The sequence below is a fragment of the Puma concolor genome, chromosome E1, assembly GCF_028749965.1.
Source record: "Puma concolor isolate L17-30 chromosome E1, mPumCon1.1.hap2, whole genome shotgun sequence".
In the NCBI taxonomy this organism is placed as follows: Eukaryota; Metazoa; Chordata; class Mammalia; order Carnivora; family Felidae; genus Puma; species Puma concolor.
The window spans coordinates 4944401-4971459 of record NC_141680.1 but is presented as its reverse complement, the minus strand read 5'-3'; the positions used below and the strand labels follow the sequence as shown (position 1 = coordinate 4971459).

General features: G+C 41.8%; 1 protein-coding gene and 1 long non-coding RNA gene across 3 annotated transcripts in view; one reads left to right on the top strand and one right to left on the bottom strand.

Annotated features, from left to right (window-relative positions):
- LOC112856949 (myosin-8-like) overlaps positions 1 to 19587 on the top strand; it is a 28683-nt gene extending 9096 nt beyond the window's left edge. The window contains exons 14-39 of the mRNA XM_086686028.1: positions 91 to 261; positions 1148 to 1457; positions 1568 to 1635; positions 3474 to 3561; positions 3645 to 3762; positions 4140 to 4263; positions 4359 to 4495; positions 6387 to 6642; positions 8534 to 8776; positions 8870 to 9046; positions 9127 to 9272; positions 9356 to 9446; positions 9535 to 9924; positions 10573 to 10699; positions 11298 to 11416; positions 11544 to 11740; positions 12839 to 13022; positions 13107 to 13272; positions 13370 to 13494; positions 14780 to 15088; positions 15808 to 16011; positions 17080 to 17205; positions 17293 to 17463; positions 17646 to 17750; positions 18320 to 18415; positions 19307 to 19587. Of these exons, the coding sequence (XP_086542154.1) occupies positions 91 to 261; positions 1148 to 1457; positions 1568 to 1635; positions 3474 to 3561; positions 3645 to 3762; positions 4140 to 4263; positions 4359 to 4495; positions 6387 to 6642; positions 8534 to 8776; positions 8870 to 9046; positions 9127 to 9272; positions 9356 to 9446; positions 9535 to 9924; positions 10573 to 10699; positions 11298 to 11416; positions 11544 to 11740; positions 12839 to 13022; positions 13107 to 13272; positions 13370 to 13494; positions 14780 to 15088; positions 15808 to 16011; positions 17080 to 17205; positions 17293 to 17463; positions 17646 to 17750; positions 18320 to 18415; positions 19307 to 19456 (4398 nt within the window). The 3' untranslated portion in view covers positions 19457 to 19587. The remainder of the gene's footprint in view (positions 1 to 90; positions 262 to 1147; positions 1458 to 1567; positions 1636 to 3473; positions 3562 to 3644; positions 3763 to 4139; positions 4264 to 4358; positions 4496 to 6386; positions 6643 to 8533; positions 8777 to 8869; positions 9047 to 9126; positions 9273 to 9355; positions 9447 to 9534; positions 9925 to 10572; positions 10700 to 11297; positions 11417 to 11543; positions 11741 to 12838; positions 13023 to 13106; positions 13273 to 13369; positions 13495 to 14779; positions 15089 to 15807; positions 16012 to 17079; positions 17206 to 17292; positions 17464 to 17645; positions 17751 to 18319; positions 18416 to 19306) is intronic.
- The window catches only part of LOC147574036 (uncharacterized), an 80009-nt gene that overhangs the window by 50420 nt on the left and 2530 nt on the right, over positions 1 to 27059 (bottom strand). For both annotated transcript variants that reach the window (XR_015243845.1, XR_015243846.1), the window contains exon 2: positions 4287 to 4388. This is a non-coding gene — a long non-coding RNA (uncharacterized LOC147574036). The remainder of the gene's footprint in view (positions 1 to 4286; positions 4389 to 27059) is intronic.

Genomic DNA, 27059 nt, shown 5'->3' with positions numbered 1-27059 from the left:
TTAAGGCCCCTCCGCTTCGTGTCTGCTCTGCCGACTTCCCCCTGGGTTTCCCAAACTCACTTGAGCTCTTTGGTGTTTGCAACGCCCTAGTTCAACAGCCTGGAGCAGCTGTGCATCAACTTCACCAACGAGAAGCTGCAACAGTTCTTCAACCACCACATGTTCGTGCTGGAGCAGGAGGAGTACAAGAAGGAGGGCATCGAGTGGACGTTCATCGACTTTGGGATGGACCTGGCTGCCTGCATCGAGCTCATCGAGAAGGTTCGTATGACTTGTAAAGAAAGGCTGACTGCAAGGACAACCCTCCCAAGTGTCTGAAGCAATTCTAGAAAGTATCACTGTGATCTAAATAGATGGATATCAGAATTCCTCGTTAGAACAAACTCCCTCTTTTCAACTTTTACATGAGAAGGATCAGTGTTTAGTTTTGTTGTGTTCTGAACGGTTTGGTTCTAACAGCAACGCAACCCGGTTTTTAAGCAGCTCTGAGAACTCAACTGAGGTGATGTGCTCTACTACCAGAAGTACCTCATTAGTCCTCAGTCTACCTCTGCTACGATCCCAGGTGTCAGCAGCAAAAATAAGTCTTTTTTCTAGATAAAAAGTAGTACACATGTAACCCAGCTAAGGCCTGTATGAAAGGTAATCTGTTCACAAGTCAAGAAGTCCAATTACTTATGCTTTCCCATAATCTATCTTTAAGGAGATTAAATACAGAAAATGTCTTAAATAAGGTTTGGGTTATTTATACTATTCAATTACTGCACTTAAAGGAAACATCACTCTAAGTCAGTAAGTCCTTTACGTAGCAAAATAAAACAATGACAGCAGATTAATTCACTCAATAGGCAAAAAGTGTGATGATACAGAAGATTTTAACAAACTGCCCAGACGTGCTCTGCTGACATTTGGACTCTGAATTCAGCTATTCTTTTAACTGAAAATGTTGCTTTGGATTGAATATGGCAAGGAATGGTGGAAACATCATTCTAGTGATAACAAAAGGACTTCTTTGTGAGCTATGACTCTATTTTATTTTACAGATTTTTTAATTGGCAGTCCTAATAATTTAATCAAATAAAGCCACCATGTCTGTATCTTTTGAGAGAAGGCAGGTTGACACTAATATCCACCTTTCTGAATCCAGCCACTGGGCATCTTCTCCATCCTGGAGGAGGAGTGCATGTTCCCCAAGGCCACGGACACCTCCTTCAAGAACAAGCTGTATGACCAGCACCTGGGCAAGTCCGCCAACTTCCAAAAGCCCAAGGTGGTCAAGGGCAGGGCCGAGGCACACTTCTCGCTGATCCACTACGCCGGCACCGTGGACTACAACATTGCCGGCTGGCTGGACAAGAACAAGGACCCCCTGAATGACACCGTGGTTGGGCTGTACCAAAAGTCCGCAATGAAGACTCTGGCCAGTCTCTTTTCCACATATGCTAGTGCTGAAGCAGGTACTTTCTGTGCCTTCAATCTATATTAAACCTATTCCCCCAGAATGTCCATACAACATTCCAGCCTCTAGGATTCTATGTTAATTGATGGGTTTTTCTTTCTACCTCAGACAGTGGTACAAAGAAAGGTGCTAAGAAGAAGGGCTCCTCTTTCCAGACTGTGTCAGCCCTCTTCAGGGTAAAGTACAAAGTCCATCCCAAAATCCTATTTTCTTTTTTTTAATGTTTTTTTTTTTTTTTTGAGAGAAAGAGAGAAAAAAAGAGAGAGACAGAGGGAGAGCAAGTGGAGGAGGGGCAGAGAGAGAGGTAGACACAGAATCCGAATCCAAAGCAGGCGCCAGACTCTGAGCTGTCAGCACAGAGCTCAATGCGGGGCTTGAACTCACAAACTGTGAAATCATGACCTGAGCTGAAGTCGGACCTTAACCGACTGAGCCACCCAGGTGCTCCTCAAAATCCTATTAAGTTTCTATGAATTATCATAATTACAAGGTTTGAAATAAATTAGAATGGAATAGAATGTTCTAATATTCTCTTATCATGGTAGAACCAAAGCAAAACCACTCTTACAGGGTCAGATGCTTTACCCATTATCCCTCATTATGATCATCTGATGTACTGAGGAATGCCAAAACATCCGTAGAAGCTTCCTTATTACATAATCAGGCTGATTTTTAAAGAAGCATAGCTGAACTTCAAGGCTGTCCCTAGGGAAGCCGTATCTTTATTCTACTAATGTTGCCCTTTGAGATGCTCCCGAGTTCCTGTTTGAGAAGGAACCAGAGATACACTCTTTAGGACATCCCTCCACCAAAACACATCTTCATCCTCTGAGGTGGATTTAATTTTTTGTAATGGCTGGAAATCATCTAAAGCCAAGCCTAGTGATATATGGATGATTAAGCTTAGAAAATATATCTTGAGATTAAAATAACAACAATTTTACTACAAATAATGTGATTTTGTTAGGTAGCTTAAAAACTGTCACCTCCAAAGGGATGTGTGTGAAATGTCTGGATTAATGACTGCTTTGTCAGAATCTGTATGGCTAAGTCTCATTCCTTTTAAAACTAAAATGAGGATATAATCCATGACTGAAACAGTAAAACCAGCCTGTCCTTTTTCTTTCTATCAAATTGCATTATCTCATGGAGGCTCTTGCTTCATCAACTCATCCTTGTATGTATCTTCAAGATTAGAAGCTCACAGTAATTATTTTATTTCTGAATAGTTAAATGAGACATGAAAGAAAAAAAAAAGCCACTCTGCCTTCTCAGAGTATACCTAAGAAATATTTACATGTGAGTTTCCTATAGTTGAGTAAAACATCATCATCGGTCATAAACAGTTATTCAACTTCTGGAATAAGTCCTTCCAGATGCTTCAGACCATGGATCATTCTTCCTATGCACCCGAAATCCACCTAAACAAGGTTATATAGTCTCTGGATTTTAGACTCTTCAAAAAAAAAAGACAAAACAATACAAAACAAGAAGTCACAGGTCCCAGGGAATAATAAACTTGAGGAAGGAATGGCTAACCTAGGTTACCACTGTAAACTACTACTGTGAAAATTACCAGCACTGAGACAGACGGAAGAGGCCTTAGAGGTAATCTCAACTCTTCAGATTAAGGCCCAGAGAGTCGAAAGGGATTTTACAGAGTCAAGCAGCTCATTAGCTGGCAGAACGAGACCACAGTCTTTTGTCTTCTGATTCCCAGTTGAGAACAATTCCTATGCATCAAGGCTACTGGATTTGCAGCTTGTTTATAAGGCAGACCCTAGATGTTATAAATGAATACCTTTACAGAGCTGCATTCTTCCCAGCACTTTGACCTGGTGGTTATTTGGCAGGCTAGAGCTCTTGAGACGTTTAAAATACAGAGCAATCGAAGCCTAATAGGCTAATACCTAACAGTTAAGAGAGTGTCTAGGTTCAGTCCAAATAATTACCAAAAAAAGCAATCTTAAATAAAACTTCCTCATCAAGAACTTCCTTCTGTCTGGTTTTCTAGGAAAATTTAAATAAACTGATGACCAATCTGAGGAGCACACACCCTCATTTTGTACGGTGTATCATTCCCAATGAAACCAAAACTCCTGGTAAGATATAAGAGCATGAAATAATCAAACAGGCACAAATTTGAAAATGGACTACCCAAAACTAAGTACTCTTCTATTTGCAGGGGCCATGGAGCATGAACTTGTCCTGCACCAGCTGAGGTGTAACGGAGTGCTGGAAGGCATCCGCATCTGCAGGAAGGGATTCCCCAGCAGAATCTTATATGGGGATTTTAAACAAAGGCCTGTCTCTCTTTGTTTGTACTTCACTGCATGCTGCAGACCATTCTGTCACCTTAACTGTTGTCCTCTGTGTCTCATGTATCCTGTGTCTCATGTACCCTACTCAGTGAATACTGTAAAATTAAGAAGTCAAATAATATAGTCCCGTGGTAGCAGGGCAGGAGAACAGTTCAAAGGGGTGGTATTTCTTACAAACAGGAAGAAGGCATGCATTAGGCAAAAGAAAAATCACATTGTTTTACTGTTGGAACTTAAAAGGACATGTGGATTTTCTACTTTTACTTTCTCTCTGATTTTTGTTAATGCTTCTTTTTGGTGTCTCAGTTTCCACATATAATCACACCTCCCTAATAATTCTTTTCTGTTTCACCGAACAGATACAAAGTTTTAAACGCAAGTGCTATTCCAGAAGGACAGTTCATCGACAGCAAGAAGGCTTCTGAGAAACTTCTCGCCTCTATTGATATTGATCACACCCAATATAAATTTGGGCATACCAAGGTATAGCTGTTATCTATGCATACCTGACCCATTCCCTTCACCATTTCTGCATCTTCTGTACTATGGGGATGACATGGGATTCACTTTTCCTCCAGGTGTTCTTCAAAGCTGGCCTTCTGGGTCTTCTGGAAGAAATGAGAGACGAAAAGTTGGCCCAGATTATAACAAGAACTCAAGCTGTCTGCAGGGGATTCCTAATGAGGGTAGAATATCAGAAGATGTTGCAAAGGAGGTAAAAGCTGTGCAGATTATCAGAACTGTAAGATCCCTTGGGGACTATTACTCAGTGTTCTTTCTTCATTAACTTTCATTTTGTGGCTGATACGTGCTTCTCACACAGTTCAGAACTCACTCCTACAACACATCAGCCTTTGCTTAACCCCTCACATTTGGGACTCCTTCCAATTTCTCCTTTTCCATCCACCTCACATAGACCTGCCAGAATACTCGGCAATAAGCACCATTTTCATCAGGCCGTATCTCCGTCTGTGGCTCCCATTTCACGTCAAATCCAAGTTTCCCTGCGTGGCCATCGAGGCTGTCTCTATTCCCCACTGCATCCGTCATCCCCAGCCACACAGCCTTTTCCAGCCAGGCTACACAATTCACTTGTCTGTCTTCACGTTTGCCCCAGCCTTTTCCCCTCATCCTAATTTACCTACTTACCAATTCAGAACATGCACTTCTTTCTCCAATAAACCTCGTCCAGCTTGCTCTACCCAGCACTACTGTGCTCCCTACCACCCCCCCCACACACATTTTGCGTTCATTTTGCTCATCTGTGCTTATTTGGATTTGCACTGTAAGTGTTCCCAAGCCTTTCCCACATGTCTACATTATGGCTTCTGCATGGTATTTGCCTTCTCAGAGTCATGGTTCTTGTAATTTGCACCTATACAGAAACAGAATTTACATTTTAATAATAAAGAGGACTACACATTGCTACAAGGTAATCAAACCTTGTTTTGTCTATTGCTACAGTCTGCAGAAGGGATATCTTTTATTACTATTTAAAATTTTATTTAAATAAAACAAATTTGAGTGCTCAATGCATACTAAATCCCCTGCAGAAATTAACAATTTAAACAACTAACAATGAGAGGCATTTAAAAGAATTTGAGAGGGGCGCCTGGGTGGCGCAGTCGGTTAAGCATCCAACTTCAGCCAGGTCACGATCTCGCGGTCCGTGAGTTTGAGCCCCGCGTCAGGCTCTGGGCTGATGGCTCGGAGCCTGGAGCCTGTTTCCGATTCTGTGTCTCCCTCTCTCTCTGCCCCTCCCCTGTTCATGCTCTGCCTCTCTCTGTCCCAAAAATAAATAAAAAACGTTGAAAAAAAAATTAAAAGAATTTGAGAAACATCAGTACATTGTCTGAAGAAGCTAACAAAAGTTGATGAGTGGATAATTCAGTGGTAATCAAAACAAGAGGAGAGGCTTCAAGAAAGACAGGCCACATCAGAAGTTCATACAGCGGGGAAACGCAGAGAGCACCCTATGCCATCTTACAGCTCACATCTCTGTGCCAGTGGCTAAGCGGCACACTCAGCTTACAACTGCCACGCCCACTCCCAAATCACTAAGACTGTATATCCAAATGATCTTAAATTGGTATGTGTTGCTCATACCTGCAAAGTATTCCCACTTTAAGGTCAGCTCCTTTGCTAGCGTGGTCAGGTCTTAAAAACACAGAATTAGGGGTGCCTGGGTGGCTCAGTTGGTTAAGCGTCTGACTTCCCTCAAGTCATGATCTCACAGTTTGTGAGTTCGAGCCCCGCGTCGGGCTCTGTGCTGACAGCTCAGAGCCTGCAGCCTGCTTCAGATTCTGTGTCTCCCTCTGTCTCTGCTCCTCCCCTGATCACACTCTGTCTCTCTCGCTCTCAAAAATAAACATTAAAAAATTGCTTTTAAAAAGAACACAGGATTATTCGGTATGAGCAGTACACATTAGCAAAGTGGTTAGACGGGGAACCAGCAGGAGTGTTTGTGTGTATATATAAAGCCTGCGTATAAATCATCTCTACATACGGGATCATTACAAGGGGAATCTGTGTGGAAAATACAAAATAACAACAGTGACGCTGCCTCTGACGGATCAATCTACACTGATATTTTCACGTCATTTCAGAGAAGCCCTCTTCTGCATCCAGTACAACGTCCGCGCCTTCATGAACGTCAAGCACTGGCCCTGGATGAAACTATTCTTCAAGATCAAGCCCCTTCTCAAGAGCGCAGAGACCGAGAAGGAGATGGCCACCATGAAGGAGGAGTTTCAGAAAACCAAAGACGAACTCGCCAAGTCAGAGGCGAAGAGGAAGGAACTGGAGGAAAAGATGGTCACTCTCTTGAAAGAGAAAAATGACCTGCAGCTTCAGGTTCAATCCGTGAGTACTGTGTATTTGGGATACACCACGTTATGGAAGCGTTTCTGGAAGGCATAGATACTTTGGATTTACAAATAGCTTCATCTTTTTTTTTTTAATGTTTTTATTTATTTTTGAGAGAGAGAGACAGAGACAGAGTGTGAGAAGGCGAGGGACAGAGAAAGGGAGACAGAGAATCTGAAGCAGGCCCCAGAATCTGAGCTGTCAGCACAGAGCCCACGAGCCATGAGATCATGACCTGAGCTGAAGTCTGATGCTTAACCTACTGAGCCACCCAGGCGCCCCACAAATAACCTCATCTTGAAAGAGAAAATCTCAAGTTACTGTTTTTAGTATTTCGCTTACCTTTCAATAGTCCTGTGAGGAAGACACAGCACAATGACTTCCAAATTACAAATGGAAAAGGGAAGACTAAAGCACGTATTCAATAACATCACAATTTTAACAGCCACAAAGGAAGCAGTTTAAAGCGAAAACTCAGTCAATATTTTACCCACTTGCCCTGCAGGCTTCATCCCAGCCTCACAAGGATCATCCTATTTTCCAAACGCAGTGTAGGAGATTGTATTGAAATGAAAGAAAAATCATTACTCTTATTTCTCTCCATCCCTACTGAGATTTAGTTCAATAAACCTGTTTGCAGTTACCTGAACTGAGTAACCGTAGTCTAAAGTAGAGCCAAGTACCCTCTGCGATTCTTCCTTCGATAGAGACCCCAAGTCTTTAGACTTCCGTTTATTATCTCAGGAAAGAGTTGTAATCAGGGTGGGGGACAGTTCTGGGCTCTGACCAAATGTAACTTCCCATTTCCTTGGACCTAAAGCCCACCAATGTCATGAAGAAACCTAAAATCGTTAAGCTATTTTCAGCTTTTCTTTCTGATAACTTCGCTTACATGAAGGTTACCTTTTCCCAAAAGCACAAGATCAAAAGCCTCTCCATCTTAACCTCTCTTCGCAGTTATTATCATCAGTGAATAAATATTTATTGAGTGCATCACTATTAAAAATAACAGCAAAGGAACGCTGGGAAGTCCCCATTATCATCCACTTAAGTGTTTAAACTAAAAAACGTAAGGTATGAACAAAACCAGCACTGAGTAAGAAGTTAAAGAAATTCCCCGGGCTAGAGTAATCTAATAAGGCTGAGCTGATTTTTATTTGAGACCCTTAGTCACTCATAAAAAAAATGTGTGGAGCTATATAGTGCCTCAAAATTGCATGTTCTTGTATATTCTAAAATTCACATTGAGACTAATAGGTGTTCCATACAATGGAAATGAAAATTGTGGACAATTACAGCACTGTTAGGGACTATCAGGAAGGTTGGGAGTGTGTGACAAATGGTGCATGGAAAGGTATTCATAGGCATAAAACTGTTTAAGTTCTTTTTCTTTTCCTTTCTAAATCCAGTCCAGCAACTAGCTGTTTGAGGTGAGCAGAGAATGATCAAAACCAAATTTAACCAATCTAAGTCACAATCTTTGAATATTATAGCTAACGTGTTCCTAGTGATCATTTATTCCCACTCCCTCAACTCCCTATGAGAAAAGTGAGAACAATAGAAATAAAGCAATTTGCCTGAGTTCATCCATACGGAGGCAATACTGAGATAAGAGCTCAGGCTTCCATCGGCCTATCACTCTTTTAGACACTATTGTGTAGTCAATTGCTTCAATACAATCATTTTTCAGGTTAATTTGCTTCTAAATCTATAGTCTCACTTTTAATTAGCTGCATTTCTCTAAGCCATGTAATAATGTTCAATTAAGTTTAATTTACATTCATACTGAAAGAGTCACCAGAATTCAACAAACACTACTACTTTGTGCAAAGAACAAGTTCAAAATCAGTAACAAGTTCTCTAAATATCTTAATGAATCCCTCTACAGGAAGCTGATGCCTTAGCTGATGCAGAGGAAAGGTGTGAGCAACTCATTAAGAACAAAATCCAACTGGAGGCCAAGATCAAGGAGGTGACTGAGAGAGCTGAGGATGAGGAGGAGATCAACGCCGAGCTGACGGCCAAGAAGAGGAAACTGGAGGACGAGTGTTCAGAGCTCAAGAAAGACATCGATGATCTTGAGCTGACCCTGGCCAAGGTTGAAAAGGAAAAGCATGCCACAGAGAACAAGGTATGAATCACACTCTGTTCTACCATATCGAGGTTCTGCCAGCTTAGTAAACCTGCTTTAGAGCAGATACCATTTCTTCTTTAATTTTTCAAGGTGAAAAACCTCACGGAAGAGATGGCAGGCCTGGACGAAACCATCGCTAAGCTGACCAAGGAGAAGAAGGCCCTCCAGGAGGCCCACCAGCAGACCCTGGATGACCTACAGGCAGAAGAGGACAAGGTCAACACGCTGAGCAAAGCTAAAACCAAGCTTGAGCAGCAAGTAGATGATGTAAGTGTGGTTCTGATATCCATGTGAAGGATATTTTTAAATACACTTTCAATGTTTAACATACTTTCCTTTCTCATTAGCTTGAAGGGTCATTAGAGCAAGAAAAGAAACTCCGCATGGATCTAGAAAGAGCAAAGAGGAAACTGGAGGGAGACCTAAAATTAGCCCAAGAATCCACAATGGATGTAGAAAATGAGAAACAGCAACTTGATGAGAGACTCAAAAAGTAGGAACTCCAGAAAAACATCCTGTGTGGTATCATCTTTCAATTCCTAGGAGTACTAATAGGTCTCATTCTTTTGTCTGAAGGAAAGAATCTGAAATCAGCAATTTGCTAAGTAAAATTGAAGATGAGCAGGCAGTAGAAATTCAACTACAAAAGAAAATCAAAGAGCTGCAGGTGAATCATCTAGCCTCCATTTGTTTCTGTACCCCCAAAACCCCTGAGATTGAGATGAGTTTATGTTAATGTATGTGTGTCACCCCAGGCCCGCATCGAGGAGCTGGAGGAGGAAATCGAGGCAGAGCGGGCCTCCCGGGCCAAAGCAGAGAAGCAGCGCTCCGACCTCTCCCGCGAACTGGAGGAGATCAGCGAGCGGCTGGAAGAAGCCGGCGGGGCCACTTCCGCCCAGATCGAGATGAACAAGAAGCGGGAGGCCGAGTTCCAGAAGATGCGCAGGGACCTGGAGGAGGCCACCCTGCAGCACGAAGCCACGGCGGCCACCCTGAGGAAGAAGCACGCGGACAGCGTGGCCGAGCTAGGGGAGCAGATAGACAACCTACAGAGGGTCAAGCAGAAGTTGGAGAAGGAGAAGAGCGAGTTGAAGATGGAGATCGACGACCTGGCCAGCAACATGGAGACCGTCTCCAAGGCCAAGGTACCAAATACCATCTACAAATGATGGTAATTAATAACCTGTAACAACACTCATTGTTCTGTCATTAAACATTGTTTGCCGGCAGCTTACAACACTAATATTTCCTAATATTCTAATATATTCCCTTCTACTTCATTTTTGTCAGTACTTAGTTATGACCCCTTAAGACTATTGCAAAATCCACGTTAAGCAAGCATCAGTATCAGTGGGATAAATGAACAGGCTCCAACGATGACCACTTCAAGGACATTTCCACACTCATTATATTTGAATCCTAGCCTGTCCCATAAAGTTGGTGCCATAACTTCCTACTCACACTTGACTTGAATTTATTCACTCTAAAAGTATTTTAAGAATCAAGTTTTAGGGGCACCGGGGTGGCTCAGTCGGTTAAGCATCTGACTTTGGCTCAGGTCAAGATCTCACAGTTCATGAGTTCAAGCCCTACATCCCCTGTGCTGACCACTCAGAGCCTGGATCCTGCTTTGGAGTCTGTGTCTCCCTCTATCTATGGCCTTCACCTGTCCACACTCTGTCTCTCTCTCTCAAAATAATAAACATTAAAAAAACCTTTGTTTGAAGAATCTTTTTTTTTTTTTTTTTTTACTGCATTCAATGTCTCACCTTTCACTGACACATGTCCCATAGGGGAACCTGGAAAAGATGTGCCGCACTCTAGAAGACCAGGTGAGTGAACTTAAGACCAAGGAAGAGGAGCAGCAGCGGCTGATCAATGACCTGACGGCTCAGAGAGCGCGTCTGCAGACAGAAGCAGGTGGGGGACTTTTCCTGAGCCCTGAAACTACATACTAAATAAAAGTGATCCCAGAGGTGGGGCACCTGGGTGGCTCAGTCAGTTAAGCGTCCGACACTTGATTTCGACTCAGGTCATGATCTCCTGGTTCATGAGTTCCAGCGCCGTGTCAGGCTCTACGCTGGCAGTTGTAGAGCTTGCTTGGGATTCTTTCTCTCCCTCTCTCTCTCTCTGGCCCTCCCCTGCTAGCACTCTCTCTCAAAATAAATAAACATTTAAAAAAATTTTTAAGTGATTCCAGGGGTTTTGAATAAACAGCATTACTCTCTCCCATTTTATTTTTTTTTTTTAATTTTTTTTTTTCAACGTTTATTTATTTTTGGGACAGAGAGAGACAGAGCATGAACGGGGGAGGGGCAGAGAGAGAGGGAGACACAGAATCGGAAACAGGCTCCAGGCTCTGAGCCATCAGCCCAGAGCCTGACGCGGGGCTCGAACTCCCAGACCGCAAGATCGTGACCTGGCTGAAGTCGGACGCTTAACCGACTGCGCCACCCAGGCGCCCCATTGAGCTTATTTTTATGCCATTAACAAATTCATCTACTTCTCTTGTTCTTAGGTGAATATTCCCGACAATTAGATGAGAAAGAGGCTTTGGTCTCTCAGCTTTCAAGGAACAAACAAGCATCTACACAACAGATTGAGGAGCTGAAACATCAGCTGGAGGAAGAAACAAAAGTGAGTTTTACCAAAGGTCTTCTCGGCTAAGCAAATCTAAACACGTCCAGTTAGGTTCTCCTCTGGGTATGTGAACTATGTAGCATTGAATAAACGATTTTAAGTCACTGAAATGGTACTTCCACAGGCCAAGAACGCGCTGGCCCACGCCCTGCAGTCCTCCCGCCACGACTGTGACCTGCTGCGGGAACAGTACGAGGAGGAGCAGGAGGGCAAGGCCGAGCTGCAGAGGGCGCTGTCCAAGGCCAACAGTGAGGTGGCCCAGTGGAGGACCAAATACGAGACGGACGCCATCCAGCGCACAGAGGAGCTGGAGGAGGCCAAGTATGTGCTGTGAACGCTGGGGGAAGAAAACGACATGGTTTCCTAGCTGCACAACTCAACAACTCCCAGCAACACTATGATGATGTTGATGATGATAACATAATGGTAACAGCAGATGTGAAATTTACTGACTGCACACTATGTGTCAAGTACTATACATATGTCAGCTCATTTAGTATCCATGGCAACATCATGTTTTATCCCTATTTTACAGACAAGGAAACTGAGGCTACAAGAGGTGAACCAACTAACCCAAGAGCACACAATTAATAAATGGTACAGCTAGGATTAGAACCAGATATTCTGATTCCAGAGCCCACCTTCTTAAGTATTGTAATAAGAAGACACAGCTGGAGGCCACCAAATTGTACATACTGTCCACAGTTAGTCTAAATAAAATAAAGCTTTAGTCTGTGTACAGACCAAAGGGGACCTTCAAATAGATCTTCTTGGACTTCAGGGCTAAAGGCTTTTCTGTACCTTAAGTATGTAGAGCTGGCAACACTATAGGGAATGAAGCAAGAATGTAGGCAATTCAGAAGGAAAAATTAAACCTGCCTTTGCTTAAACAGCATGAATTATTCTGATTTATCCACCAATTTCTTTCTCTGGTGAGAATTCCAAATATGTATTAGAAGAGACTAGCTATTTTTCTCTGGGGATAAAGTACATAAAATGAAACAGAAAGGCTGAGAAAGCAAATGAATATGCTCAGTACATTTCTGCCCGGTAAAACACCTGGTTAGCCTGAAATCCTTTTTGGAAAGAGATGAGATATATAAATCAATCACCAAAATTGTCCTGGATAATCATTTTCTGCAACCATACTCAATCAGAAGTCCTTAAAGTCCTGAATCACTTACACAGTAAGACCCATATAATAGAGTGCTAACAGCAGCCTCTAAGAACTGAATTCCGTTGTTTACCATTTTGGACCTTTTCATACAGCAACAATCTAGAAAGCAGTTCTGGCTGCCACAGTTCGGATGACCATACATAATGCACCATTATAGAAGCAGGGCTGAGACGGGGACCAAGGAGGTGATCACCTGCTCCTGTTCTTGACCACTCTCCTTAATTGCTTGGCTAACTTTTCAGGAAGAAGCTGGCCCAACGTCTGCAGGACGCCGAGGAGCACGTAGAAGCGGTGAACGCCAAATGTGCCTCCCTGGAGAAGACGAAGCAGCGTCTCCAGAACGAAGTGGAAGACCTCATGCTCGACGTGGAGAGAACAAACGCAGCCTGCGCGGCCCTGGACAAGAAGCAGAGGAACTTCGACAAGGTGGCCCAGACTGCTGAAACTTCATCAGAGTTTTCCTTGGCTTCCCTGTATTCTTGCAAAGGCTGACAATTTGCTGCTTTTCAGGTCCTGGCAGAGTGGAAACAGAAGTATGAGGAGACTCAAGCTGAACTTGAGGCCTCTCAGAAGGAGTCCCGCTCTCTCGGCACTGAGCTGTTCAAGGTCAAGAATGCCTACGAGGAATCCCTGGATCACCTGGAAACCCTGAGGCGAGAGAACAACAACTTGCAGCGTGAGTGCTCTTGAACTTCTGTAGTTCCAACAGCCGTGTTAAGACCCTTCCATGCCACACCAGTCTGACCACCTCTCCCTGGTCTATTCACCCACAGAGGAGATTTCTGACCTCACGGAGCAGATTGCTGAGGGAGGGAAGCAAATCCATGAACTGGAGAAGATAAAGAAGCAAGTGGAACAAGAGAAATGCGATATTCAGGCTGCCTTAGAGGAAGCAGAGGTACATATTATGATGTGTTGGGGGGCGGGGATCAAAGACATGGGTGAAAACACCCAAAGCAGGCAGTGGATCCATTATCATGCACACAATCTTTATGAAGGACAATTTGGCGATAGTTAGCAAAAGCTTAAAAATGTAATACTATGGGGGCGCCTAGGTGGCTCAGCTGGTTGAGCGTCCGACTTTGGGTTAGGTCATGACCTTGCGGTTTGTGAGTTCGAGCCCTGCGTCGGGCTCTGTGCTGACGGCTCAGAGCCTGGAGCCTGCTTCAGATTCTGTGTCTCCCTCTCTCTCTGCCCCTTCCCCATTCATGCTCTGTCTCTCAAAAATGAATAAACGTTAAAAAAAATTTTTTTTAATGTAATACTATGACCCATCAATTCTGTATCTGAGACTCTATCTCAAGAAAATGATCTTAAAAACACAAAAATGTGCAATCCAAGAACAAAGATGAAGCAACCAAGGAACATCCATATGATGTAATTCTATGCAACCCTAAACATAATTAACATGGGGAAATATTTATGGTAGACAATTTTTAAAGCAACACACATCTGAATACACACTATAATGTCATCATGCAGAAATATATAGAAGTAGGAAAAAAGACTAGAAAAAATGTACCACAATAAGATGGTTATGTCTGGGTGGGGGGCACAATAGGAGGTTTTTCTTTGTTTTATATATTGCCCCATTTTCTGCAGTGAACATATACTTTGCAATCAGAAAAACGTATGTTTTAAGACTGAGAATTTCTACAACAAGAATTCATATAGCACACATAAACATTTTAATGTTTAATGTTTATGACTGAGAGGCGCCTGGGTGGCTCTGTCAGCTGAGCATCCGAGTCTGGATTTTGGCTCAGGTCATGATCCCAGAGTCGTGGGATCAAATCCTATGTCAAGCTCCATGCTGATCATGGAGCCTGCTTAAGATTCTCTCTCTCTCCCTCAGCCCCTCTCCCCCACATGCTCTCTCTTTCTCTCTCTGAATAAGATAACACATGGAGAGTTTATGTTTATTACATGAGTTTAATCATATAGGTTTTGTTATTACTCCTATGAATAATATTTATATACCGCTTTACACTTTACAAAGCTACCCTATATAATCTAAGACTGAATAAACAAAAAAAAATGATGTACTTAGCAGGCTCCTGGAACTGCTGTATTATACTTTGTAAACTCAGACAACTGACATTAATAAGAGTTTGGCTCACAAGGAAATATACTCCAAATATTCAAGTTACTTTCCATTATTAATTGATCACTGTTTTGTTAAGGCATCTCTTGAACACGAAGAGGGAAAGATCCTACGCATCCAGTTGGAGTTGAACCAAGTCAAGTCTGAAGCCGACAGGAAAATCACTGAAAAGGATGAGGAAATTGATCAACTAAAGAGAAACCACATCAGAGTCGTGGAGTCGATGCAGAGCACCTTGGATGCTGAGATCAGGAGCAGGAACGATGCTCTGAGAGTCAAGAAGAAGATGGAGGGAGACCTCAATGAAATGGAAATCCAGCTGAACCACGCCAACCGCCAGGCTGCAGAGGCCCTGAGGAACTACAGGAACACCCAGGCCATCTTGAAGGTAAATGGGTCCCCATTAACAGCTAAGTCAGGGAAATTATCTGTCTTCCATTCGGCAAAACATCTTTGTGCTAAACAATCCAGTTTTTTCTTTTAACAATTTATGTAGCTCACAGTATGCTGGTAAAACCAAATATAAATTAAATATTATATGTACATATACAGAGAATATATTTTTACAGGAACATTATGTAAAAGAACAAACAGAAGCCCAGAGATAAGCTTTGATATGAGAGAAAATGCAAGACTTTGGTACCAATAAGCCTGAGGTTGAAGCTCTTTGTTACTTACTGGCTGCCTGACTTTAGGCAAATTATTTAACCTCTCAGAACGTCTGCTGCTTCTTCTACAATATAAGAATGAAAATACTCATACCTCATAGAGTTCCTCTGAGAATCAAATGAGATAACAGATGTCAAGTACTGGGTAGAACATATGGAAAATGCTCTGTAAATGATAGACATTAGTTACTCGCACATGAAAAAATAACCAGTCAATGGCATAAATAGAATGAGAATCTGTCTCCTGATAATTCTCTCTCACCTAAGCCGGTGACATCACCATTTGCACGCTCAAATGACAGAACTGTCATCTCCTGCTCCTGGCACCAGTAAGTTCTTCCAATTCATCTCCTGGAATGTTCACATCCTCTTCAGAGTGTCTAAGGTTTTGTTTTTGTTTTTGTTTTGTTGTTTTTTTTTGTTTTGTTCTACTTAACAGGACACCCAGCTGCACCTGGACGACGCGCTCCGGGGCCAGGAGGACCTGAAGGAGCAGCTGGCCATGGTGGAGCGCAGGGCCAACCTGCTGCAGGCTGAGATCGAGGAGCTGCGGGTGACCCTGGAGCAGACGGAGAGGAGCAGGAAAATCGCAGAACAGGAGCTCCTGGACGCCAGTGAGCGCGTCCAGCTCCTCCACACCCAGGTAAGGCCTGCACAGCAAACAGATGCTGGTATATTGTTAGGTGATGGATAAGAATTAAAGTATGGAAACACTCCATTCCTGTAAATATGTGTATATATATACTAAAAAAAAAAAAAAAAAAAAAAAAAAGGATGCAGGATGTGCTCTAAAATGTTAACTGCAAGTTATCTTGGAATGAAGGGACTGTAGGTGACTTTTTGGTGTGTGTTCCTGTCTTCTTTTTTTAGGTTTTCTACCAAAAAAAGGAGAGAGTTTTTATAAAAGCAAAATTGACTCTTTAGACTATTTTGAAAACCGTGATGCAGAATAAACTTGAATAAAGATATCTGCTAACTCCCAAATCCAAAAATGTTCTATGTAGTGTTTCTCATCAGGAGTACTTCTGCACTTAACATTATTGTGTTTACTGGCCTTGTGTCTTGCAAGACATTGCTGACTTGCCTGGACATCAAATGCAGTAGCACCTTGTAGTGATTTTGACAAGCAAAATTGTCAAAATTGACAAGCAGGCCAAGAAGGCCATCACTGATGTGAGCAGAGGGCAACACGATGGTGCTCAAGCAAAATTATCTACCCCCAAATGTTCCCATATGCCTGTTGAGGCAGTACTGATTCCCTCCAAGAACCACTGGGTTAAAATTTTAATAAAATGTTTTCATAAAACTAATTATTCCCCCAGGGAGCAAACCATGAAAGTTAACAGAGATCCTAACTGAAAAGCTCCCAATGCCAGGCACTCACAAAAAGAATCTATTATTTTCTAATATTTCCAACCTTTTAAGGATAGAATACTAGTAATGTCTGTTTGAAATATAATTAAAAGATAATTATAGGAATTCTTAAATCTCAAAAGTCCTTATGCATAAATTAGAAAGCTACTGGGACAGTGGTGGGGGAGGGGAGTGTTCCAACCTTTCAAATGATTAATACTTTCCACTGAACAAATATTTAAAGTTTAGTAAACTGTTACCATCAGGTCCCCTGCACAAGCCAACAAGGAAAACATATGTAAAATCCCATGATGGCAGACAGCAAGTCTTGTAAACTTCCATTGACTATTTTTAACAGAACACCAGCCTGATCAACACCAAGAAGAAGCTGGAGACAGACATCTCCCAGATCCAGGGAGAGATGGAAGACATTGTCCAGGAAGCCCGCAACGCAGAAGAGAAGGCCAAGAAGGCCATCACTGATGTGAGCAGAGGGCAACACGGTGGTGCTCAAACTTGAATCCTGATGCGCCAGCCCAGCTCTCAACCGGTTTTGTTTCACTGCTAACAGGCGGCCATGATGGCCGAGGAGCTGAAGAAGGAGCAGGACACCAGCGCCCACCTGGAGCGGATGAAGAAGAACCTGGAGCAGACGGTGAAGGACCTTCAGCACCGTCTGGACGAGGCTGAGCAGCTGGCCCTGAAGGGTGGGAAGAAGCAGATCCAGAAACTGGAGGCCAGGGTGGGTCTCTCACTCTCTCTGAATATGAGAAGGGGAAAGGGCACTCCATCTACCCTTTCTCCCTACATAGTGATACCCATCTTTGTCCTCACCCTGAGGACATCCACCCAGTATCTTCAGCAGGTCCTGAGCTAATCAATATCCTTCAAGATTGGCTGTATTCATATCTTTCTTGGTTGTAGGTACGTGAACTTGAAGGAGAGGTTGAAAATGAGCAGAAACGTAATGCAGAGGCTGTTAAAGGTTTGCGGAAACATGAGAGAAGAGTAAAGGAACTTACCTACCAGGTAAGGGGAATAACTTTCTAGAATATCCAGACTTCCTGCTCAAAGGAAAATTGACATATGGCAACTATTAAAGTGGTATTCACAAATAGATACACATTAACCTGATATATAAATTAAGGGGTAAATGCTACAACTACTTATCACAGACCCTTTCCTAAGCCGGGAAAATCATGGAGGCCTTTAGAAAATGGCATCCAAGAGAAAAGAACACAGGTTTTAAAGCCAGATAAACTGGGTATTCATCCTAATTTGGCCTCACTTAATTTTTGAACTTGGGTAGGTTACTTAACACTCTAAACTTTAGTTTCATTACCTATAAAACAGAGTAACAGCATCTACTCTCCAGAGTAGGGAGGTAAAGATTAAAGAACATGTGTCTAATTCCCTAATACAGTGCCTGCACAGAGTGGACACTTAACAAGAATGGCTACTGTTAACAGTATGGAAGCCTCAGCATGGACCAAGTTTACCCCAGGCCCACCTGCCATCATACCAAAGTGATTTACTTTACCACCTGTAGTAGGCTCATTTCACTGTGCTGAATGCAGATTGTTTTTTCAAACTCCCAGACCGAAGAAGACCGCAAGAATGTTCTCAGGCTGCAGGACCTGGTAGATAAACTACAGGCAAAGGTGAAATCGTACAAGAGACAAGCTGAGGAGGCTGTGAGTATCCTTAAGCCCTTGAGGGAAGAAGAAAACTTATTCTGAGGTAGAAAATGAATAAGACTTCAAAAGAAGAGGTTTTTATCATTAAGCATTTGTAAGGGTTGGGGGAGGGGGAAGAAATTCCAAATAACCCACCTTACTTGATAGCTGCAAAAAATATACCAACACAACTCTGTTCCATGATAAATACTCCTCTTCCTCTAGAAATGCAAAAAACTAAGTGTTCTCAAGAGCCGAACATAAATCTTGTACCCCAACCGACTTGTTCATGCACTACCACTATCATCAGGGCCCATCTCTCCACTGCACCGTGACAAATAAAGACAAGCGGGAAGACCCTCCAGCTTCACTTTTCCTGATTGTTCCCCATTCTTCTAGACACAGTGCAGTAGGTAGGAAGCGGGCAGGAAGTTAGGAGGGGGAGGAAGGAAGGAAGAGGCTCAAATGGTAATAAGTAAAACCAATATATGCATGCTTGTTCCCAGACCCACTTTTTCCCTTTCTCTGTATACCAGAGTCAAAATAAATGGCCAAATTTAAGTGAGGTTGTCCCAAAGTTAAAATTTGACCTTGCATTTACTTACTACACTGTCAGGGTATGTGGCTCTCCTCCTCCCTTCTACCCAACTCATGCATCACAAACAGACTTCACATACACCTGGGTTTGCCATACCAAGGTTGTCCCTTCCACTTCAAACGTATTTCTTTCATTCTTTAGAGTGAAAAGAAAAATGTAATTGAAGTTACAAGTTCTGTCCAGATTTTAAGTCAGACGTGGCAAACAGACCATAAGAAGGAAATATCTGGGTTGAGTAGATAATCTGGTTTGGTGACAAGTGCAATGAGAACCACAAAGTCTCATTCTCACAAGTTTCTCTTTCTTCTCAGGAGGAACAATCCAACGCTAATCTTGCTAAATTCCGCAAGCTCCAGCATGAGCTGGAGGAGGCCGAGGAACGCGCTGACATTGCCGAGTCCCAGGTCAACAAGCTGCGGGCAAAGAGCCGGGAGGTCCACACGAAAATCAGTGCGGAGTGAACACAGCTGCCTGATCCTGCCAAGGGGCTGAAGAAATGCACAAAATGTGCTATTCTGGGCCACTTGGCTATGATGTTTATTTTTCTTTTAATGTTGAGTAAATAAAAACTCTAGTAAACTTATAAATTAAACCATACTGTCATTATTTTTCATTTGCAAAATTATTTACTCTCAAATACAGTTCTCACCTAGCTATTTTTTTAATACGATATATGGCTTTGCAGAGCATTCAATTTTTTATACCTCCATCAGCACTCACCTGCACCCCACCCCCACAAGTATCTTTTGCGGGACTTGGTTTTATTAAGACTCTCTAGATTGTTACAAACTACTAAGGAAAATACTCCCCAGGGCTGCCTCTGCAGACAGGATCCATTCACTGATCTACTGCACAAGTAGTTACTGAGCATCTACTCTGTGCCAGGCACTGTTCTTTCCTGTGTAGGTACAACAGTGAGCAAAGAGAGTTCCTGCCCTCTGGGAACTTACATCCTACAAGGATAAAAAGGCAACCAACAAATAAGAAGGCATGTAACATGTCAGACAATAAGTACTAGTGGGAAATAAAGAAGTAGAGGGAGGCACTACTTTGTAGAGAATAGGCTTCTCTACAAAATTAGACACCGGAGGGGCGCCTGGGTGGCTTAGTTGGTTAAGCCTCCGACTTTGGCTCAGGTCATGATCTCAGAGTTCATGAGTTCGAGCCCTGCATTGGGCTCTGTGCTGACAGTGAGGAGCCTGCTTGGGATTCTCTGTCTCCCTCTCTCTCTCTCCCCCCCCCCCCCCCGTCAAAATAAATAAACTTAAAAAAAAAAAAAAAAAAAAAGACTTTTGGGAAGAGACCTGCAGGAACCAAGAGAGTAAGCCAAGCTGAGTATGTGAGGTCAGAGTATTTCCAGGCAGAGGGAAAAACAGAAAAGGCACAGGCCCTGTGGCAGGAGCAGGTTAGCATGTCACAGGGGCTGGAGGAGAATGAGCAAAATAAAGAGTTATGACATAAGAGAGGAACCAGGGGCCAGATCATGTAGGGCCTGAGGGCCTGAGAACTTGTGTCTTTATTCAGAGTGAGATGTCAAAGCTTTGGAGGATTTAAGTAGAGAAGACATATTAACACACATTTTTAAAAATAACTCTGGCTGCTGCATTGAGAAATAGACTGAAGAATGCAAAGGCAGAAGCTGGGAGACTAGTGAGGGGTCTACAGTAAAATAAAAGATAACAAATGACCATGGCTTAGACTGGAGAAACAGCATTGGGAAAACATTAGGGTGGGGGATTCTGGATGTATTACGAAGGTGACGCGCAAGGATTTTCTGACCAACTGGATGAGTGAGTCAGAGAGAAAGCGAGGAAGAAAAAAAAAAACTAAGAAGAGAAAAGAGGGACAAAGGATACAAGAAAAAAGTGGTGCAGTGTAAACAGTAGGAGTCTGGTCGTCAGAAAGAGGGAAGGCAGCAGAGCAAAACTGGTGATCAGGACCATGATCTATTTTATGTCCTCCTGTCCCTCCTGCAGCATCTACTTGCCCCCAGCTCCCAACCCTGTCATCTTCAAACCTTTACAGCATAAACTGTACAGCCTATGATCTCAAATATGTCTCAAATTACTAAAAAAGTTTAAAATTAAAAAAAAAATCCAAATAAATTTTCTTCAAGAAAATTTTGGATCAAGGAGAAACCCAACACTACAATCACAAAAACTTCCAGAAATAAACATAACAGTAAAGCTTTGTGACCCTGGCTTAGGCAAACAATTCTTAGTTACAACACCAAAAGTACAAGCCATGAAAAAAAAAAGTGTACTTCATCAAAATGTAGTTTTTGCTCTTTGAAAACATGTTTTAAAGAGAATGAAGGGGTGCCTGCGTGGCTCAGTCGGTTAAGTGTCCAACTTGGGCTCAGGTCATGATCTCACGGTCTGTGAGTTCGAGCCCGCGTCGGGCTCTGTGCTGACAGCTTGGAGCCTGGTGCCTGCTTCGGGTTCTGTGTCTCCCCCTCTCTCTGCCCCTCCCCTGCTCGTACTCTGTCTCTGTCTCTCAAAAAGTAAAGTAAAGTAAAGTAAAGTAAAGTAAAAAGTAAAGTAAAAAGTAAAGTAAAGTAAAGTAAAGTAACAAAATAAAAATAAAATCATAAATAAAGAGAAAAAAAAGATAAGCCACAGACTGGAAAGTATTTGCAAATTATATCCCTGATAAATGACTTGTATCCAGAAGTTTAAAGAAGTCTAAAAATTCAATAAAAAGAAAACAGATCACCCAATTTCTAAAGAGGCAAAAGATTTAATAAACATTCTATTAATATTTACCTGTCAGAATGACAGGCAAGAAACAAGGGCTGGAGAGGATGTGGAAAAAAGGGAACCCTCGTGCCCTGGTAGTGGGAATGTAAATTGGTGCAGCCACCATGGAAACAATATGGAGGTTCCTCAAAAATTTTTAAATAGAACTATACCATATGATCCAGCAATTCCACTTCTGGGTTTTTACCGAAAAAAAAAAAAAAAAAAATGGAAGCACTAAAGTTATAAGACATATGCATCCCCTATGTTCAGTACACCATTATTTATAATAGCCAAAACATGGAAGCAACCTAAGTGTCCTCTCGTAGATGAATAAAAAAGATGTGATACACACACACACAAATATGTATATATACGTGTGTGGATATATATATTGTATACAATGGACCATTACTCAGGCACAAAAAGGAATGAAATCTTGCCATCTACAACATGGATAGACCTACAAGGTCATTATGCTAAGTTAAATTAGTGAGACAGAGGAAGACAAATACCAAATGATTTCATTTATTTGTGGAATCCAAAAAAACAAAATAAATGAACAAACAAAACAGAAACAGTCTCCTAAATACAGAAAACAAACTGTGGCTGCAAAGGGGAAGGCAGGAGAGGGGAGATGGGTGAAACAGCTGAAGGGGATTAAGGGGTACAAACTTGCAGTTATTAAGTTAAACACCAAGGATGTAAAGTATGGTACAGGGAATAAAGTCAATAACATTGTAATAACTTTGTATGGTTACAGATGGTGACTATACTTACCATCACGAGCATTTAGTACCATATATAAATGTTGGAACAGTATGTTGTACACCTGAAGCTACTATAATACTATATACCAACTATACGTCAATTAACAAATAATTTATTTCATCAAAGATGATATAAAGATGACAAAAAGGCACATGAAAAAAAATTTAAACACACTGAGTCATTGGGTAAATAACAATGAAAACATAATGAGATACCACTACACACCTATTACAATGGCTAAAAGTTCAAGTGTTAGCCAAGAACTGGACCTTTCACATCCATTAGTGATAATGTTAAATGACATAATCACTTCAGAAAATAGTTTGGCCCTAAGAAGAGAGCCCAAATGTCCATCAACTGATGAACGGATAAAGAAGATGTGGTATATGGTTCATGAGTTCGAGCCCTGTGTCAGGCTCTCTGCTGTCAATGAGGAGCCCTCTTCGGATCCTGTGTCTCCCCACCCTTCTCTGTCCTCCCCTACCCATATGATTTCACCCATATGTGGAATTTAATAAACAAAACAGATGAACATATGGGGAGGGGGAGGCAGAGAGAAGACAGGGAAACAAACCACAGAGACCTTTAATGTCACAGAAAAAAACTGGGGGTTGATGGAGGGAGGTGGATGAGGGGGTGGGTGGCTAAATGGGGGATGGGCATTAAGGAGGGCACTTGTTAGGATGAGCACTGGGTGCTATATGTAAGTGATAAATCACTAAATTCTACTCCTAAAACCAAGACTGCTACATGTTAACTAACCTAAATTTAATTTAAAAAAAATAGTTTGGCAACAGTGCCTGGGTGGCTCAGTCAGTTGAACATCGACTCTTGATTTTGGCTCACGTCATGATACCCACGTCACAGAATCAAGCCCTGAGTTGGGCTCCACACTGAGAGTGGACCCTCCTTAGGATTCTCTCTCTCTCTCTCTCTCTCTCTCTCTCTCTCTCTCTCTCTCTCTCTCCCCCTCTCCCACTCTGCCCCTCTCCCCTACTTGCACTCTCTCCCTCTTAAAAAACAAATAAATAAAAATTAAAAAAAAATAGTTTGGCAGCTTCTTCAAAAGTTTAGAAATAATCCATTTGTTCTACTCATTACACACCTATTTACCCAAAAGAAATATCCATAATATATTTATTTGTAATAACCCCAAAATGGAAACAACCCAAAAGTCCATGAACAAGTGAATGGAGAAATGAACTGGGGTAAATCCATACAATGGAACGTTACTCAGCAATGAAAAGAAATAAATTGTTAACATACGAAAAAGTGGATGATTCTTCAACTAATTATGCTTAGTAAAGAAGACAACCCCCCCAAAAAATTATAAACTCTATTATTCCATTTATATAAAATTCTAGAAAATAAAAATTAATCTGTAGTTATTGAAAGCTGACCAGTGGTCACCAGGGGGAATTACAAAGGAGCAGAAGGAAACTTTTCAGGATGACAGACATGTTCATTGTCTTGACTCAGATGATGGCATCAGAGCATAGGCACATGTCAATACACTCTAAATACGTGCTGTATGTAATATGTCATTATACCTCCATAAAGCTGTTTATAATTTTTCATTGAGGGACATACTACAATTACAGTGCTTTGGTAAGATAATTAGAATACTGTATGTCAAACTTTAAAGCCACAGTTAGAATTTTTGATAGCAAATGTATTAAATCTGTTTATCACTTTGGGGAGAATTAACATACTCTGTTGATTCTTCCAATTCATGAAGTTAGTATATCTCTCCATTTATCTAGAACCATGATTTCTTTCATCAGTGGTTTTGTAGTTTTTGGCATACAGAGTTCTATACATGTTTTGTTAGATTCACACCTAAATTTTTCTTTTCCTTTATTTTTTCTTAATTTTTCTCTTTTTAAAAAAATTTTTTAATCTTTATTTATTTTTGAGAGAGAGAGAGAACAGGGGAGGGGCAGAGAGAGAGGGGGAGACACAAAATCCAAAGCAGACTCCAGGCTCTGAGTGGTCGGCACAGAGCCCAACACAGGGTTCAAACCCATGAAACTGTGAGATCGTGACCTGAGTGAAGTCAGATGCTTAACTGAGCCACCAAGGAGGCCCTCCTTTCTTTTTGCTTTTAAGCAATTGTAAATGGTATTATATTTTTAATTTTGATATCCATATGTTCGTTACTAGCACATAGCATATAGAAATACAACTGATTTTTGTATGAAACCCTACTGAACGCACTTAGTAGTCTGGAAGTTTTTTATAAATTCCTTGCAATTTTCTATATAGACAAACATGTCATCTGGGAAAACAACCCTTTTAAAGTGAATCTAAATTAAAATGAAGTCCAAAACTGCATAGTAAATTCTGGGGAAAGAATCTGATTGGGATTTTGCCTTAAAAATAAAACCAAACTTGGGGCACCTGGGTGGCTTAGTTGGTTAAGTGTCTGACTTCAGCTGAGGTCATGAGCTCAGGGTTTGTGAGTTTGAGCCCCGCATCCAGTTTTGTGCTGACACCTCAGAGCCTGGAGCCTGCTTTGGATTCTGTGTCTCCCTCTCTGACCTTCCCCCTACTTGTGTGCACTCCCTCCCTCTCTCTTTCTCTCTCAAAAACAAATAAAAATTTAAAAAAAAAAAAAAAACAAAAACAAAAATTACTGAAGTAAGTTTATTTTCTATTATATTTCACAAGATTTAGCTTGTAATTGCAACTCTCTGCTAATTCTTAGAATAAAGAAGGAATCAACAAAGGAGTTGGGAGAAAAGGGAAAGTTCCCAGTCTTACAATGTATGGCATCCATTAGGTTAAAGTTTTGCAATGCAATCATAAAGAATGTCTCAATTTTTTGCAAAAAATGTGTAATGGCTTCATTATTTTTAAGGGCCTTCCTAATCCTTTGATTCTGAACTCAGTTCTCGTGAAACACTGGATCAGCTTCACTATTTTCAGTTCTTCACTTGTTAACTAGTTCACTGCTGCTGCATCCATACTTTCCAAAATTCAAGCAGATTTCTAATACTACTTCCATCAATTTCATTAAATTCTGCAATTTTGGCAAGATCTGTCATCTTATTTTGCAATCAGGTTGTTGCCTTAATTACTGCATATTTACAACATTTGATGATCAGCACAATCATTAATGAATACTTTTTGTTTTCCTACAAAATATCATTGCTATGGAGACTGCAATACCAGGGAATCCATTATTGCAAACCTTAAAACATCTATAGCCTTTGACCACAAAGTCTATTTTCTAAATTTCATAATTAAAGATATGCATAAAAACATTTATGTGGACATACGCTTACTAGGATATTTCAAGGCACAAAAAATTAGAGCACCTAAATTGTCAATAGAAAACTGGGTAAGTTATGGTACCTTCACAGGATGGAATGCTAAGTAATCATGAAGGGGGGGTGGGGGCGCCTGGGTGGCTCAGTCAAATAAGTGTTCAACTCTTGATTTCTGCTCAGGTCATGATCTCATGTTCCTGAGTCCAAGCCCTGCATCTGGCTCTGCACTGATAGCAAGGAGCCTGCTTGGGATTCTCTCTCTGCCCATCCCCTGCTCACGGGTGCTCTCCCTCTCTCAAAATAAATAAATAAACTTTTTTTAAAAATCATGATGTGGAAGAAGAGTTAGCACCATGAGAAGTTTTTCATCATCTCTTAAATTTTAAAGGCAGGACACAGAATCATGCTTTCAGGATCATATCCCAGTTGTGCATGTGCTTAAAAATATTGTGTATGTGGGCGTGCCTGGGTGGATAAGCCTCAGACTCACGATCTCAGCTCAGGTCTTGACCTCAGGGTGGTGAGTTCAAGCTCCACATTGGACCCCTGCACTGGGCAGAAACCTACTTAAAAAAAAAAAAAAAAATGTACAGATGTTTACAAACATGGGGGGAAAGTGTAAAAGGATTTAGGCCAAATTTTAGATAAACCAGCCCTATGCTAAAATTTTAATTTTTTTTGGGTGCAAATTCATTTTTGAGAGAGAGAGAAAGACAGACAGAGCATGAGTGGGGGAGGGGCAGAGAGAGACAGAGAGGGAGACACGGAATCCGAAGCAGCCTCCAGGCTCTGAGCTGTCAGCACAGAGCCCCACGCGGGGGCTCGAACCCACCCACCGTGAGATCGTGACCTGAGCCGAAGTCAGACGCTTAACCGACTGAGCCACCCAGGCGCCCCCAAAGTTTTAGGAGTGATTTAAAATTCCCCTTCCGTGTTTGATTATATTTGTCAGTCTTTCTAGAATGCAAACACTACTTTTGGAATTTTTTTTTTTTAAAAGCTCGCATTTTTTTAAATAAGTGAGTAAATAACACCTGCTCCTTAAGGAGATTTCCTACCCACTTCTCAGCCAAGACGAGGCCACAACGGACAACAGCAAGGTGAAGAGGACGGGGTCATGTGACGGATGAGACCGTTAGCACAGCTGCTCGGAGTTGCTCCCTGTCACACAAGCTTTCGGGCCGGATTAACATTCCGGGGCTGACACCGCAGCTGTCAGGGCGCAAACGGTAAACTCGGCCTCCTGGCCGTGGCAGAGGTCCGGGCACATGTCACACATACCA